Source organism: Oncorhynchus mykiss, chromosome 1, assembly GCF_013265735.2.
Source record: "Oncorhynchus mykiss isolate Arlee chromosome 1, USDA_OmykA_1.1, whole genome shotgun sequence".
NCBI lineage: Eukaryota > Metazoa > Chordata > Actinopteri > Salmoniformes > Salmonidae > Oncorhynchus > Oncorhynchus mykiss.
In genome coordinates this window covers 52582955-52599386 of record NC_048565.1, presented here as the reverse complement: position 1 = coordinate 52599386, position 16432 = coordinate 52582955, and the positions used below count along the sequence as shown (strand labels likewise).

Here is a 16432-nt window from a genome sequence, read left to right as displayed (position 1 = left end):
CTGGTCGGGTAGTCAACGTCAACTAATTGCCTAATGCTAGCTTGCATACTTGAATTATCTTTATCGAGCCAGATAACATTTTAATAGGCTAATTGTATAGTCTTATAATGGGTCGCTTGTGAGGTATACTGTCCATTCGAGAAAATATTCAGACCCCTGGAATTTTACCACATTTTGTTACATTACAGCCTTGTTCTAAAATGGATTGTATAAATAGAAAAGCTCATCAATCTACACACAATATCCCATAATGACAAAGTGAAAACAGGTTTTTAGAAATCTTAGCAAATGTATTAAACATAAAAAACTGAAATATCACATTTACATAAGTATTCAGACCTTTGCTGTGAGACTTGAAATTGAGCTCAGGTGCATCCTGTTTCCATTGATCATCCTTGAGATGTTTCTACAACTTGATTGTTGTCCACCTGTGGTAAATTCAATTGATTACACATGATTTGGAAAGGCGCACACCTGTCTATATAAAGGTCCCACAGTTGACAATGCATGTCAGAGCAAAAACCAAGACATGGGGTTGAAGGAATTGTCCGTAGAGCTCTGAGACAGGATTATGTCGAGGCACAGATCTGGGGAAGGGTACCAAAAAAATGTCTGCAGCATTAAAGGTTCCCAAAAACACAGTGGCCTCCATCATTCTTAAATGGAAGAAGTTTGGAACCACCAAGACTCTTCCTAGAGCTGGCCACCCAGCCAAATTGAGCAATCGGGGGAGAAGGGCCTTGGTCAGGGAGGTGACCAAGAACCCGATACGCACTCTGACAGAGCTCCAGAGTTCCTCTGTGGAGATGGTTGTCCTTCTGGAAGGTTGTCCCATCTCTGCAGCACTCCACCAATCAGGCCTTTATGGTAGAGTGGCCAGATGGACGCCACTCCTCGGTAAAAAAAAAAATGACAGTCCATTTGAAGTTTGCCAACAGGGACCTTAAGGACTCTCAGACAGATTCTTTAGTCTGATGAAACCAAGATTGAACTCTTTGGCCTGAATGCCAAGCGTCACGTCTGGAGGAACCCTGGCACCATGCGTACAGTAAAGCATGGTGGTGGCAGCATCATGCTGTGGGGATGTTTTTCAGTGGCAGGGAATGGGAGACTAGTCAGGATCAAGGGAAAGATGAATGGAGCAAAGTACAGAGAGATCCTTGATGATGTCCTGAGTGCTCTGGAGCAGGTTCTCAGACTTTCAAATTCCAACAGGACAATGACCCTAAGCACATAGCCAAGACAATGCAGGAATGGCTTCAGGACAAGTTTCTGAATGTCCTTGAGTGGCCCAGCCAGAGCCCGGACCTGAACCCAATCGAACATCTCTTCTGCAGAGGAAAATGGGAGAAACTTCCCTAATACAGGTTTGACAAGCTTGTAGCATCATACCCAAGAAGACTCGAGGCTGTAATCACTCCCAAAGGTGCTTCAACAAATTACTGAGTAAATGGTCTGAATACTTATGTAAATGTAATTTTTCAGTATGTACACTGTACATTTTCAAAAACTTCTAAAAATCTCTTTGCTTTTTCATTTTGGGGTATTATGTGTAGATTGATGAGTGGGAACAAATTATCTATTTCAGAATAAGGCTGTAACGTAACAATATGAAAAAAGTTGAGGTGTCTAAATATTATCCGAATGCACCGTATACACTGAGTTTACAAACATTAGGAACACCTGCTCTTTCCATGACATAGAATGACCAGGTGAATCCAGGCGAAAGCCATGATCCCCTATTGGTGTAACCTGTTAAATCCACTTCAATCAGTGTAGATGAAGGGGGAGACAGGTTAAAGAAGGATTGTGTTTGTGTGCCATTGAGGTTTAAGGGTAAAACAAAAGATTTAAGTGCCTTTGAACGGGGTATGATAGTAGGCGCCAGGCGCACCAGCTTAAGTGTGTCAAGAACTGCAATGCTGCTGGGTTTTTCACGCTCAACACTTTCCTGTTTCTATCAAGAGTGGTCCACCACCCAAAGGACATCCAGCCAACTAAACTGTGGGAAACATTGGAGTCAACATTGGCCAGCATCACTGTGGAACGCTTTCGACGCCTTGTAGAGTCCATGCCCCGATGAATTTAGGCTGTTCTGACGGCAAAATGGGGTGCAAACACAATATTAGGAAGGTGTAATCTCCTCCAGTTGACTCGATGGAAGATCAGTCAACTTCTAGTGAATCTTTTGTTTTCATTTCAACAACTTTCAAAATGATGTGTTGGATGCATTGCTTAAGATTGATGTAAAGTCAGATTTTGGAGTCAGGAGCCATGTTTCCATTCCATTGGCAACAGATTTTCTGCATAAAAACATTTTCCCATTAGAGAAGTATTTCCATCAAATTGAGGCGCTGACGTAGTGCACATAAAAATAACTGTTGCCGTTAAAAATTGCCATGTGCCAAGTAGAAAATACAAGTCATCACACTGGTTTAGACATTGGCAATACTCTCAAACATTGGATTTCTATTCAGTTATTGTTATTTTGAGAGACAATGTATAGACAGACTGAACACTAAGTATATCTTCAATGTTGCTTTCTGTAGGGGAGTCAAAAACACTGCCAGAACTATCACCTTCTTAAACTAACATTTGGTTTAAAAAGGTTGCGCTCTGGCAAATATACACTTGAGTTTGATATGTTGAAGTGGTTACAGGCCTCTTCCGGACTGCTCGGGTTTTAAGCCTCTGTTACTGTATATGGTGTTGGTCATTGTGAAATCTAAACCAGAATACACTAGTGCCCTGCTGTAATGCATTGTGCTGTCCTTGTGGCCCCCTCTTAAGATCAGATATCAAAGATAAAACATGTAATGGGACTGCAGCACTGAAGTAGACCATCTATAACTGGGTAGACATCCTACATTACCATATAAGGCTACGTTTAAAGGCGTTTAAAGGCCCACTCTTTCAAAAAACAACAAAATGGCAGTGCCACTGCTTGGTTTGCTATAAGGCTGATTGATCGCTGTGGATGTTGAGATTGGTGTGATTTCATAAACCTTCGCTGTTCAGTCCTGTCACTCCTCTCTGAGCACATATTTCACCACTGGAATTGAAAGTTGTCGCTTGTCAACGTGAGTAGGGACAGCAAACAAGGGGGCGGAATAGGCAGTCGTATGAAGAGTGATGATAAGTCACATGACCCACACATGACCCAGAGCTCACACAGGGGCGATTTTAGTATGTAAATCTTGGGGGGCAAAAAAATACAAAATAAAATGCGGATGCATGCCAGCAAAGCCACTAGACAACACAACACATTTCAATGAAATTACGTTGAACCACTGTGGGAATAGACGTTGAATTGAAAGTCTGTGCCCAGTGGGTTCTCTGATTCTGCTGCGACTATTTCTGTCTCCAGTACTAGAATCTTACAGATCTATTGGGTACATTAAACATTCATGTGGATCTATTTGTTTATAAATTGCTCTTAGATATACTCAAACTGCAGCACTTGATTCACTGATATGCTTAAATTGTCTGGAAAGAAATCCCAGCATGATGTCTTCCAGAGCTTTGTGTTCTAATTGAACAGATGCAAGTAGCACCTCCCCATTTGACTCCGTTTCAAAAACTTTTCTTCATACTAAACACTACCCAGGCCACACTAGTGAGACAGCCGGGAAAGGAAGTGCCCCGAGTGAAACCGTGAAAGACGGCTTGCCTGCTCTTTTGGCTTTGCTTTTGTCACACCCTGATCTGTTTCACCTGTCTTTGTGATTGTCTCCACCCCCCTTCCCTTGTGTATTTATACCTGTCTGCGACAGTTTGTCTTGTATGTTGAAGTCAACCGAGCGGGTTGTGTCTCAGTGCCTGCTTTTTCCAGTCTGTCTTTTCTCGCCCTCCCGGTTTTGACTCTGAGCCCGCCTGCCTCTTGACTGGTACCTCTGCCCCCTCTGGATTACCAATCTCGACCTGAGCCTGCCTGCCGTCCGGTACTGTTGCCCCACCTCTGGTTTTCTGACCCCTACCTGCCTTGACCTGTCCATTGCCTGCCCCTGTTGGAATATTAAACTATTGTTTATTCGACGTGGTCTGCATCTGGGTCTTCCCTTCATACATGATAGTTTTGCCATGTAACAAGCTAACTGCACTAACTGTACTATTGTGACTTAAGTTGAGTATGCTTATTGGTCATAGTACGAATAGTTAGTATGCCTAAAGATCCTGGATGTCGTACTAAATTCACCAAAATACGAAGTATACAAGCAGTGGACACTTTCTGTGCTTTTAAGGCCCATAATGGCATTTTAAGAAAATGGGCGTGGCTTCGCCAACTTTTCAGATTTGAAGAAAATGGCAGAATGTGCAGCCGAAGTCCAACGAGAGCGGGTACAAATTCACTGCTTTAACTAATTCTAACAAATGTTAATGTTGCGCAATGTAATAAAGTAATGGCTTTTAAAATAAGTTACATTATGTTATGTTGGCTGACAATTTGTTAGCTACGCTATCCTTACACTGAACCCAAACCAGCTGTGCACGTGCGCCGTCGTGCATAAATATATTTTGGCCCCCCACACCAAACACCATCACGACATGCAGGTTAAAATATCAAAACAAACTCTGAACCAATTACATTCATTTGGGGACAGGTCGAAAAGCATTAAACCTATATGGCAATTTAGCTAGCTAGCTTGCACTTGCTAGCTAATTTGTCCTATTTAGCTAGCTTGCTGTTGCTAGCTAATTTGTCCTGAGATATAAACAGAGTTATTTTACCTGAAATGCACAAGGTCCTCTACTCCAACAATTAATCCACACAAAACGGTCAACCGACTCGTTTCTAGTCATCTCCTCCTTCTAAGCGTTTTCTTCTCTTGACTTTATATTGTGATTGGCATCTTTCATAAATTAGGTGCATTACCACCACCGACCTCGTTCGTTTTTCAGTCACCCACTTGGGTATAACCAATGAGATGGCACGTGACCTGCTTCTATAAACCAATGAGGAGATAGGAGAGGCAGGACTTGCAGCGCGATCTGTGTCAGAAATAGAACTGACTTCTATTTTAGCCGATGGCAACGCAGATGCTCGTTGGCGCAATAATTGAATAATATAGATTCCTACATTTATTTTTGCACCGCTCGCGCATGCGATGTGAGCGGTGTAGTCAGCATTTTACAAACCACATATCATTACAGCAGTATGTACCGCAGGTATGTTAGTTGGCTACTAATACATTGAATTTGTCAGTATATTAACTATATGCTATCTAACTAATTACCCAATGTTTGACTTGATTATACGTGTCATTCTTATTTTAGCTAAGCACAGCCGGTTTGGGTTCAGTGTAAGGATAGCGTAGCTAACAAATTGTCAGCCAACATAACATATAATGTAACTTATTTGAAAAGCCATTACTTTATTACATTGCGCAACATTAACATTTGTTAGAATTAGTTAAAGCAGTGAATTTGTACCCGCTCTCGTTGGACTTCGGCTGCACATTCTGCCATTTTCTTCAAATCTGAAAAGTTGGCGAAGCCACGCCCATTTTCTTAAAATGCCATTATGGGCCTTAAAAGCACAGAAAGTGTCCACTGCTTGTATACTTCGTATTTTGGTGTATAGTCATTGTGCATTCTCAATGGACATTGTTAATTCTGGCTATCTGCTCTGATTTCAGAGCACTCTCGCCTGAGTGTGCCAGAGCAGTACTGATGCTTTTTTTGTATGCTCAACACTCATTGAGTGTCAGTAAATGTTGGCAAAAAGGCGTAATTAAATTGTTGCCTCAAGCACACATAAAAACAGCCTAACAAGCTCTGCTAGAGATTACCATGGTCGGAGTGAGGTGTTCTTTCATTTGTCTGGAAGTAGCTAGCAAGTTAGCCAGTTCGCTTGGGTGCTTGACTGCCTTTGTGAGGTCAGAATGCTCGGATCAACCCTACTCCTCGGCCAGAGCGTCCAGTGTGCGCTCTGAGGGCGAAACGCTCTGAATTTTAGAACTGACAATATGACAACGCTCTTAATTTACGAACGCCCAGTGCACATTCTGGCACTCTAGAATGAATTTACGAACACACCCAACTTCCAGTAGACAGGTGGAGTGCTAGTACGCTCAACTGAAAGGATACCATTCGTTTACAGTATACTAAAATTAACTAATAGTATGTAGTATACAGTATGGGTATTCGAACACAGCTACAAGAGAGAAAAGGCACAAAGCAGTCAAATATACAGGTAATGGCCAAAACAATGGAAGCACTGGAGTAATGCAGGCTGTATCACAACCGGCTGTGATTGGTAGTCCCATAGGGCTGTGCACAATTGGCCCAGTGTTGCTCGGGTTTGGCCGGTGTAGGCCATCATTGTAAATACGAATTTGTTCTTAACTGACTTGCCTAGTTTAAAAAAAACGTAAAATAAAATACAACATTATAATGCTCCCATCCAATGTTCCTGCTAAACTGCGCGCGTGCACGACAGCGCACCTCCAAGACTGCGGTGCAGAAGAAATGCCATGCTACGCAGAGATGCAAGAGATTGAACTTCACTGAATTCGCCCGATTAGTTTGCACTATATAGATCGTTTTTCCTGTGATCGAATCAAAAAATATCAGCCTCTTATCAGTGCAACAAACCTGAACAAATCTAAGATTGCGTCTGTGGTTTTGTTGTAGGCAGAGCTAGATCGCAACGGAGCAGAATTCTTTGGCGGGGGTTGTCCACGAGCAGTCTTTCAATCATCCTCGAGTTTATGCGCTTTTCACATCGGTTCAAGATCAACATTTGTTTTTATTCTTTGCTAGTTAGGGAGTTATTAGCCCAGTTATAGATAAGTATAGGACAGCAATGAGTTACTGCTTCCTATAAGAGCATGACACGTGTAGGCTATATTTCAAGCTGTCTTTGAAAAGCCAGTCAGGTAAAAAGTTTAGGTCTTAATTAAAGGGGCAGGGTTGTGTTTGGAGACAGGTTTGAATATGCAAATAAGCCAATAGGCAGAGGGGGTAGACCCCATTGTCCAAATCTCTGTATGGTAATAATAATTAAACGTCTCATGCCTGCATTTTTTTTTTTTTTTTACCTTTATTTAACTAGGCAAGTCAGTTAAGAACAAATTCTTATTTTCAATGACGGCCTAGGAACAGTGGGTTAACTGCCTTGTTCAGGGGCAGAACGACAGATTTGTACCTTGTCAGCTCGGGGGTTTGAACTTGCAACCTTCCAGTTACTAGTCCAACGCTCTAACCACTAGGCTACCCTGCCTTGAACACTACATATAGACAGACTACTGAAGGCTATTTCATAGAAATCAAAAGATATTTCCATATGAAAATGTAATGGGATTTGCTCCATTGGGTTGGTTGGCAAGCCTACATTATGCTCAAATAGCTACAATAGCCTATTGGTTACTGTCTAAAACTGTAAGGGTGCAGCCTCAGTCTTCATTGTAAACACACCTCGGAAGTTGCACAAAATTCTCACAGCATTCAAGATTCCGCTCACAAGATCTAAATTAGCTCAGTGCCCCCCAGAATTTGAGGAAACAATGCCCCGATCCACAGGACACGAGTGGTCACTGAATGGTTTGATGACCATGAAATTGGCACATGAGCACACCATCATCAAATTATGGAATTTATTATGGAACAATGGTGTCGCATCCCTCCCATAGAGTTCCAGACACTTGTAGAATCTGTGCCAAGGTGCATTAAAGCTGTTCTGGCTCGTAGTGGCCCGATGGCCCTATTAAGACACTTTATGTTGGTGTTTACTTTATTTAGGCAATTAGCCTACTTGTACACACTCCACTATTCCAACTTATGGAGTTTTGATGTATCCTTCCAGAAATATTATTAGGTATTACTGTATCATTATTATTTTATGGACTAGGGTTTGTCATACAGCCAAGCACGAATTGAAATTGATCGCAGCCTCTCCCTTCTTAAAAGCATATATTCTAGGATGTTTAAAAAAATCCACAGGGAACTGGAGCCGCAAACAAAAACGAGCCGTTTTGATTTATTTTTATTAGCTGTTCTATGCCAACATTTTCTGGAAGTGAACTGCTTGCTTCGTGACTACTCTTTTCTCGCACACCCTTACTCTGTTCTTCTCACAGTAGACATTACAGGCAGTAAACTGCTTGCTTCGTAACTACTCTTTTCTCCCACACCCTTACTCTGTTCTTCTCACAGTAGACATTACTGGCAGTGAACTGCTTGCTTCGTGACTACTCTTTTCTCCCACACCCTTACTCTGTTCTTCTCACAGTAGACATTACAGGCAGTGAACTGCTTGCTTCGTGACTACTCTTTTCTCCCACACCCTTACTCTGTTCTTCTCACAGTAGACATTACTGGCAGTGAACTGCTTGCTTCGTGACTACTCTTTTCTCCCACACCCTTACTCTGTTCTTCTCACAGTAGACATTACTGGAAGTGAATTGCTTGCTTCGTGACTACTCTTTTCTCCCACACCCTTACTCTGTTCTTCTCACAGTAGACATTACTGGCAGTGAGCAGAGCGACTGTCAACTTAATGTGAATTTACAGTAGAGGGAGCTGTCAATGACATGCCAAGTCAGTATCAGGATTATGTCAAAATAGAATACACAGGTACTTTACAAAACCATAACAGGTTGTGATTACCTTGTTTGATTACCTTGTTTGTCTATGCTATTAGAACTCTTTGAAGGTAACGGATGGAATTTGATAAATTAGCTACTACTAAGGGAAACACTGCTTTGAAGATACAATACCACTAAGGAATAAGTGTCCATTTATTTCCAGTGTTGTGGTTCCGGCATTACCAAAGCATGCCTGGTCTATTCATGTCAGAAGTACACATGTACTCCAGCTGAGTAATTCAATGAAAGGCTGAAGGCACTAGCCCACAAATCCCTTCTTTCAGCATCTGTTTATTCCTCATCGACTACTCTATTCTTGTATCTGCCAATCGAGTCTCTTCACAGTGGAAGCAGACTCTCTCTGAAAAAACACAACCTCCAATTAACAGCCTAAGTCAGTAAGTCACTTATGAACATAGAATTATCAAATTTGTACGCCAGATAATGTTCAGCTATTATTGTGGTGTATAATTTAAGAAATGGGGCTGCTCTGACAGATCTCAGTTCAAATTAAATCAAGTTGTATTAGCCACATGCGCCGAATACAACAGGTGTAGACCGCACAGTGAAATGCTGACTTACGAGCACATAACCAACAATGCAGTTATAAAAAATATGGATAAGAATAAGAAAGAAAAAAAGTAACAAGTAATTAAAGAGCAGCAGTAAAATAACAATAGCGGGGCTATATACAGGGGGGTACTGGTCCAGAGTCAATGTGCGGGGGCACCGGTTAGTTGAGGTAATATGTACATGTAGGTAGAGTTATTAAAGTGACTATGCATAGATAATTACAACAGAGAGTAGCAGCGGTATAAAAGATGGGGGGGGGGGGGGGGGGGGGCAATGCAAATAGTCTGGGTAGCCATTTGATTGAGTGTTCAGGAGTCTTATGGCTTGGGGGTAGAAGCTGTTTAGAAGCTTCTTGGACCTAGACTTGGCACACCGGTACCTCTTGCCCGTGCGGTAGCAGAGAGAACATCCTATGACTAGGGTGGCTGGAGTCTTTGACAATTTTTAGGGCCTTCCTCTGACACCGCCTGGTATAGTGGTCCTGGATGACAGGAAGCTTTGCCCCAGTGATGTACTGGTCCATACGTACTACCCTCTGTAGTGCCTTGCGGTCGGAGGCCGAGCAGTTGCCATACCAGGCAGTGATGCAACCAGTCAGGAGGATGTTCTCGATGGTGTAGCTGTAGAACCTTTTGAGGATCTGAGGACCCATGCCAAATCTTTTCAGTCTCCTGAGGGGGAATAGGTTTTGTCATGCCCTCTTCACGACTGTCTTGGTGTGCTTGGACCATGTTAGTTTGTTGTGGACACCAATGAACTTGAAGCTCTCAACCTGCTCCACTGCAGCCCCGTCGATGAGAATGCCCGGTCCTCATTTTCCTGTATTCCACAATCATCTCCTTTGTCTTGATCATGTTGAGGGAGAGGTTGTTGTCCTGGCACCACACGGCAAGGTCTCTGACCTCCTCCCTATAGGCTGTCTCGTCGTTGTCGGTGATCTGGCCTACCACTGTTGTGTCATCTACAAATTTAATGAGGGTGTTGGAGTCGTGCCTGGAGCTCTATCAGCCAGCCAGTAAGAGTTTTTTCATTTGTAAGTTGTAAGGTTTTTACAGGCTTACAGTGTTACACAATGGACTGCACTTCACTAAATGACCCCCTGGCCTGCCAGGCTATACCATCCTAAGTACAGATGTATTTATCATGAACTAACAGTGTTTTATAGATATTTAGTAAATATGCTTTGGCAGAGATACCCATTGTAATATTATCCCTTTAATATCTTTTGTTGTGTACGATATGTAATGCATTTTCAGATGCTCTTTTCCCCCCTTTCTGGCAAGATAAGTGTGTTCATGATGAGAAAAATAGATACCCACACACTTTTGAAGAGTTGAAAAAGTCCAAAACCAAGGCTGTAAATGCTAAAATACTTCCGTTTGTTTTTCTTTCTCATAATGACATTATGGCATTATGTGAATGCCATAGACAATGGCTTCTGCAGCACAGAGGGAGAGGGAAGGAAGTGAATCGAGGGAATACAATCTGCAACCCTGTATAGTACTGTCCTGGGGCCGTACTGTATCTTTTTGGCATGTTTGTGTCTTTCCTGTCTCTGCCCCGACCCTGGTCCACTCTGTGGGCTGGAAAATCAGTTGCCGGGTAGTTTTGGCTACTCAGAGGAAGTGAAGGCCTCTGAAACAATCTAGGAGCCTGCCTGCCTGCTTGCCTTCCTGCTTGGCTGCCTGCTTGGCTGCTGCCTGCCTGCCTTTAGCACCCTATTCCAACCAGCACTGCTGAGTTTAGCTAACCAGTGACAGCTCTGTAAACACAAGCAGGCTAAAAAGAAAATGTAGATACTGTAGGAGGGAGGTAGAGAATGGTGAGCGAAGGAGCGAGAGAGAAAGGTAGAGGGAAAGAGGGGTTGAGAGAGAGGCAGAGATGGAAACAAAAAATAGAAAAAAGAGGGGGATAGACGGAGAGCTAGAGGGAGAGAGGGGAAGAGACATCAGGAGCGTGTGAAAAGGAGAAGGCAAAACAAGAGAAAATTGTTTGAGTAAGATAGTCTGCGCAAGACAGAGAGAGAGGAAGGGAGGGAGCAAGCAAGAGAGTAAGGAGGGAGGGAGGCTGAGCAAGAGAGAGAGAGGGAAGAGACAGGCTTTGCCTTTTCTGGTAGTTATAGTTGCTGGAAGAGCAAGCAGGAATTCTTTGTGCTGTAGCAGAGAGAGCTGAGATATAAACCAGACTGTGGAGTTGATATACTGAGAGAGGAGGGAGTGCTGCCCATGAACTAAACCTAAGCGTCCGCTACTCACTACAGCTAAGGTATTGTATAGCTATGGGATTTTTTTCCCTACTATTCAGTAGCCCATAGAGAGCCAGGGAATGTCATAATGCTGAGTGTTGAATGCTTCTTGGGTGGTCCTACTTCGAGTCATGTCCAGTGAATGTTAGTGTGTTTCTGTGTTGACTGGGGAGCTTATCTTGTGTTTTGTCTTTACTTTGTGCCTGTTTTGTTTGATAGACTTCCCATCCCAGTTAGCCTAGTTAGTCCCAGAGAATTGTGATTGAAATGATGATGATAATGATTATGATATTTCATCAGATTTCTATTTATTCATATTATTTATTTGATTTCTATTTCTATATATTTATTTCTGATATTTCTTGCGGCTTTAGGTGTGACAACTAAGAGCTCTGATGTAAGAAAAGCAGGGGTTGGTTATACCGCAGCAGTTTTAAGCACCCAAATGTTTGTGCAGGTCTTTACGGTGTCATGCTACTTAATGTGAATGAGTTACAGGCACTTAATCACCAATGATGTCACTGTCAGGGTTCTTCTGATATAAGGTCAAAGGTTATGTCATTTGGAGTTAAACATTGAAAGTGTTGAGGCTAGATTTGGCATTTTCCCTCACGGCATCAATGAAAACCTTTTTGCACGTCCTCATTTCAGCATACTGACCTCTGTACAGAGACTTACAGCATAGAAGTTGTGTAAATGTGTAATGATGTTAAACTTTACCAGTCTGTGTTGGTTTCTTTCAGTCTGAACACAGAAGAAACGCTCCCAGGCCACCATGGATGACGACTTTGACCAGCGCATGGAATTGAGGAGGCAGAGGCGTGAGCAAATGCGTCTAGACGCAGAGAAGTGAGTGACCTGTCTGTCTAACGCATACGCACACACAAACATGCATTTACACACACACATTTACACACACACACACACACACACACACACACACACACACACACACAAACATGCATACACACACACACAAACATGCATTTACACACACACAAACATGCATTTACACACACACAAACATGCATTTACACACACACACAAACATGCATTTACACACACACACAAACATGCATTTACACACACACACATTTCACTGACGGTCTACACCTGTTGTTTACAAAGTATTTGACAAATAAAGTGTGATTTGATCTAATATGGTGGATGAGTGGATGAGCTTTAAACCCAAATGTGTGCTCTCCTCCAGTTAAGCCCATTGCCTCATCTGAACCCAGTAAGAGTTCTCTGATCTCTTTGCCAAATTCATACTTCTCACTGGGCATTTTTACTCGTAAACCTCATTCAGCATTTATTGTATCAATGGTCATGCAGGTACACTTGTATGCACACACAGGATAACAGGAGAAGTCATTCCAGACAGCTTTGGGGCCGTCTCCTATCCCCCGACATCAATCTGATTTGTTAGTTTCAGTGGTGTCCAATTATATTCGAAACCTGACTGTTTGACTGACTGACTTACTGCACACAAACAAACAAACTCTATAAATGTTCTATTTTGGCAGTGGGTTTGTTTTTGGCTCCTAGAGGCTTCCATTTCTTCAGATTTTAGGGTTGCTCATCTCTTAGTTGCTTGCTATAAGGTACTGTTGTTTGTTTTGTATGGGCAACCATCACTCTACATCAGCTTCTAAGTCATTCTAACTTGAACAGATGCAGGCTTGCCTAGATGTCCATCTTGTTCTGTGTCGCCATTGGCAGGCGATCAATCGATTCTGCTTATGATTAAACCTTATGTATTCCTTTACACTTTCCATTGTTTAGGAAATCTGCTTTTTACTGTGAATATATCCGTTTGCTATAATCTAACATTCAGAAACACAAGTGGATTTGTCATGCTGATGAATGTCGTATTATGGATGTTTTATGGAGAATAAATTAACAGCATTCGAGGTTTGTTTGAATGAGACTGGCGATTCCTTGGTATGCAGTGTTTACATTGTGCAGAGTCATGAGGCACTTTCCCTTCCTCCTGAACCTCCCATAGTCCAGCAGCCATATATGGGCTTGTAGACAGATAATGACCAGTTGTGCTTGTACAATTTGAGTGTGTGTACAGTGTGTGTGTGTTGATGTGTTAGCACCTTTTTTTCCCCCGAAGAGTGTACCATCTAGAACCTAAAAGGTTTCTTCGGCTGTCCCCATAGGATAACCCTTTGAAGAACCCCTTTTGGTTCCAGGTAGAACCCATTTGAGTTCCATGTAGAACCAAAAAAGGGTTCTCCTATGGAGACAGCCAAAGAATCCTTTCTGGAACCATTTTTGTCTAAAAATATATCCAAGCATGTGTGTGAGTGTATGCGTGAAAGCACAGTATATGTACTGTAATTGTTTCTGTCTTTGTCTGAGCATATCCATGTGTTGGCCCAGCAGGCCCTGTGCAGTAGACAGAAACAGACAGAAGACTTGGATGTAGCGGCAGGCTGAAGTGATGACTGCTTAATGAGCTTGATTGCTTTGCTCATTCATTAGTGAACAGATTGGCTGGGCTGTTTGGAGAGTTCAGACCTCCGTGTGTGTGTGTGTGTGTGTGTGTGTGTGTGTGTGTGTGTGTGTGTGTGTGTGTGTGTGTGTGTGTGCGTGCATGCGTGTGTCTGTGGAATTTAAGGGTGAGTACAATCGTTCCCAGACAAAGTCACGGATTACTGCAATGCATCATCTAAGCTGCCACTGTGACCACGCCTAAATGTCAGTTTGGATCTAGAGGCTTTCGTCCAGCGAAGAGGAATGGTTCTATTGCTCAGCAGGAAGTACGGCCAGTGTGTGGGTGTGTGAGAGAGGGAGAGAGAGAGAGAAAGAATAGAAAGGGTGCAGGGAAAGAGAGCGATTCAGTAGTTTAGCTGCGAGTTTGGCCACCATAATGCAGTGGGGTTCTGCAATCGCGGTGTGTGAAAACGTCTGTAGTGCTGCGCGTGTGCTGGACGGATCAAAAGGAAAAGTTCATTGAAATTGATGTCTTCAAAATCCCAGCCTCTCTGCAGAATAAAGAACAGATTTGTCACATTTCAGTCTGTCTTTATACTGTAGACTTGGTTTAAAACATGTCCAGAAGAGACGAAGTATTCCCAATTGGAGCGTGAGTATCAATCTAAAAGTTTCACATCTCCGTCAACAGTCGAATGGAATAGGCTGTAAATGACAGCATCTGTATTGTTGGGTACCGGGGGCTGTGAGAAGTGATCACTTTGTATGTCACTCTCTGTTTAATGAAGGAGACAACGGTCGGTGCATTGTTTGTTTGCTCATGGATGAAACTACAGCCCATTGCATGTACGGTATCTACAGTATTATCTGAAGTCCCATCAGCCCCTGCTCTGACTGTGGTCTGAAGGGCGGGCCTCCAGTTTTCTCACAGTCCGGCTCCTGCCCTGCATTTCCTGTGCAGCCTCACACACAAGGAGCCTCGCTGCAGCACGGCCTGGGCCCGAGGACACGTTGTAGACGCTGGGATGTTTTGACTGCTGTTTTAATTTCAGAGCTGACAACTTGAGTCTCTTTCTCCCTCTCTTCCCCTCCCCAATTGTTATAATCTGTAACATATGTCAGTATGAGTATGTACAGTATGATGGTATTCTTGAAGAGAAATACTGATGGTTCAGAGCAACCTTTGTCATTCGGAAAACCTGCGCACTTCCTCTCCTCCCCAGCATCTGTAAATCATTGAGTGTGTGTATACACACAACATGACCAAAAGTATGTGGACACCTGCTTGTCGAACATCTCATGCCAAAATTGTGGGCATTAATGTCTAGTTTCACTCATGCTGCCAAACATACCCTCGTAAAACTGACTATCCTACCCATCCTTGACTTCAGCGATGTCATTTACAAAACACTCTACTCAGCAAACTGGATGTAGTCTATCACAGTGCCATACGTTTTGTTACCAAAGCCCCATATACTACCCACCACTGCGACCTGTATGCTCTCGTTGGCTGGCCCTCACTACATATTCGTCGCCTAGAAGTATGCTAATATGGGCGATTGTTAATGGACCACTTGATAGCTACAACATTTTGTAGTTTTAAGGTTAATAAAAAATTTTAAAAATGAAATGTGGTCCACATTAATGTGTCATTCAATTTATTGTTATCATGATAATTCAGTCAAGTTATCGTGATATGGATTTTGGTTTCTCTTTATCTTGGCTGGGAGTCCAGTTGATGAGCATTGTGCTCCCTCTGGGGCTCTCCCTATTCTCTCTCTCTTTCATCTCGGTGACGTGTTGATTCACAACACATACCTGTGTGTGTTATCAGTCTGACCTTCCTCCACCACGACACTATGCATCCATCCATCCATCCATCCATCCATCCATCCATCCATCCATCCATCCATCCATCCATCTGCCATATCTGTAATTGCTCTGGAGGTCAGATCACTGGGAGACAACATGGTGGATCAGTACAGGGTCACGTGTTTGACTGACGAGACCTGATAATTCATCTTTGAATAGTTTGTGAGACCGTCGGCACTACTGTGCAGTGTAAGGTCTATGGCTGGATCATCTCTCTCAAAGCAGTACGAGACTGTTGGTTAGACGGATGAGCAGTCTGAACTTTTTCTTTGTGAATGCTTGCAATAGGGTCTGTAGTGTAAACCCATCTACAAATGAATCTGTTTAAGACAGCTCTTTTAAAAGCTGTGGCTGTATCTACAGTAAGGTGTCTTAAAGACGTGTATGTACTCTATATAATCACACTTTGGGACATAAGGATTAGGCCATGATTACATGGCAGATTTAGTGTTGTATAAAGAACGGAGATGGAATTAGGCTCTTCTCAGCCCAACATACTGTATGTTTGTACCTGCCTATATACACACAATTTACATTCACCTCCCATGTAGATAACTGTAACAGAGACCAAGTCCAGTACATCACTTCTCTCTGCTTCCCTATCTCCATGTTTGGTTAAAGACCAAGATTGCATCCCAAATGGGACCCTATTCCCTATATAGAATTAGTAGGGAATAGGGTGCCATTTGGGACACAAATGTAAGTAACTCCC

The 16432-nt window shown here is 42.7% G+C and overlaps 1 protein-coding gene across 8 annotated transcripts in view; it reads left to right on the top strand.

Annotated features, from left to right (window-relative positions):
• LOC110524730 (non-muscle caldesmon) overlaps positions 1–16432 on the top strand; it is a 56013-nt gene that overhangs the window by 21648 nt on the left and 17933 nt on the right. For 5 of the 8 annotated variants that reach the window (XM_036979777.1, XM_036979775.1, XM_036979771.1 and 2 more), the window contains exons 1-2: positions 11114–11423; positions 12147–12252. In XM_036979777.1, the coding sequence (XP_036835672.1) occupies positions 12179–12252 (74 nt within the window). In that variant the 5' untranslated portion in view covers positions 11114–11423; positions 12147–12178. Of the gene's footprint in view, positions 1–11113; positions 11424–11777; positions 11816–12146; positions 12253–16432 lie in introns of those variants that run through there. The other 3 variants (XM_021604632.2, XM_021604642.2, XM_021604617.2) reach the window with 3 other exon arrangements.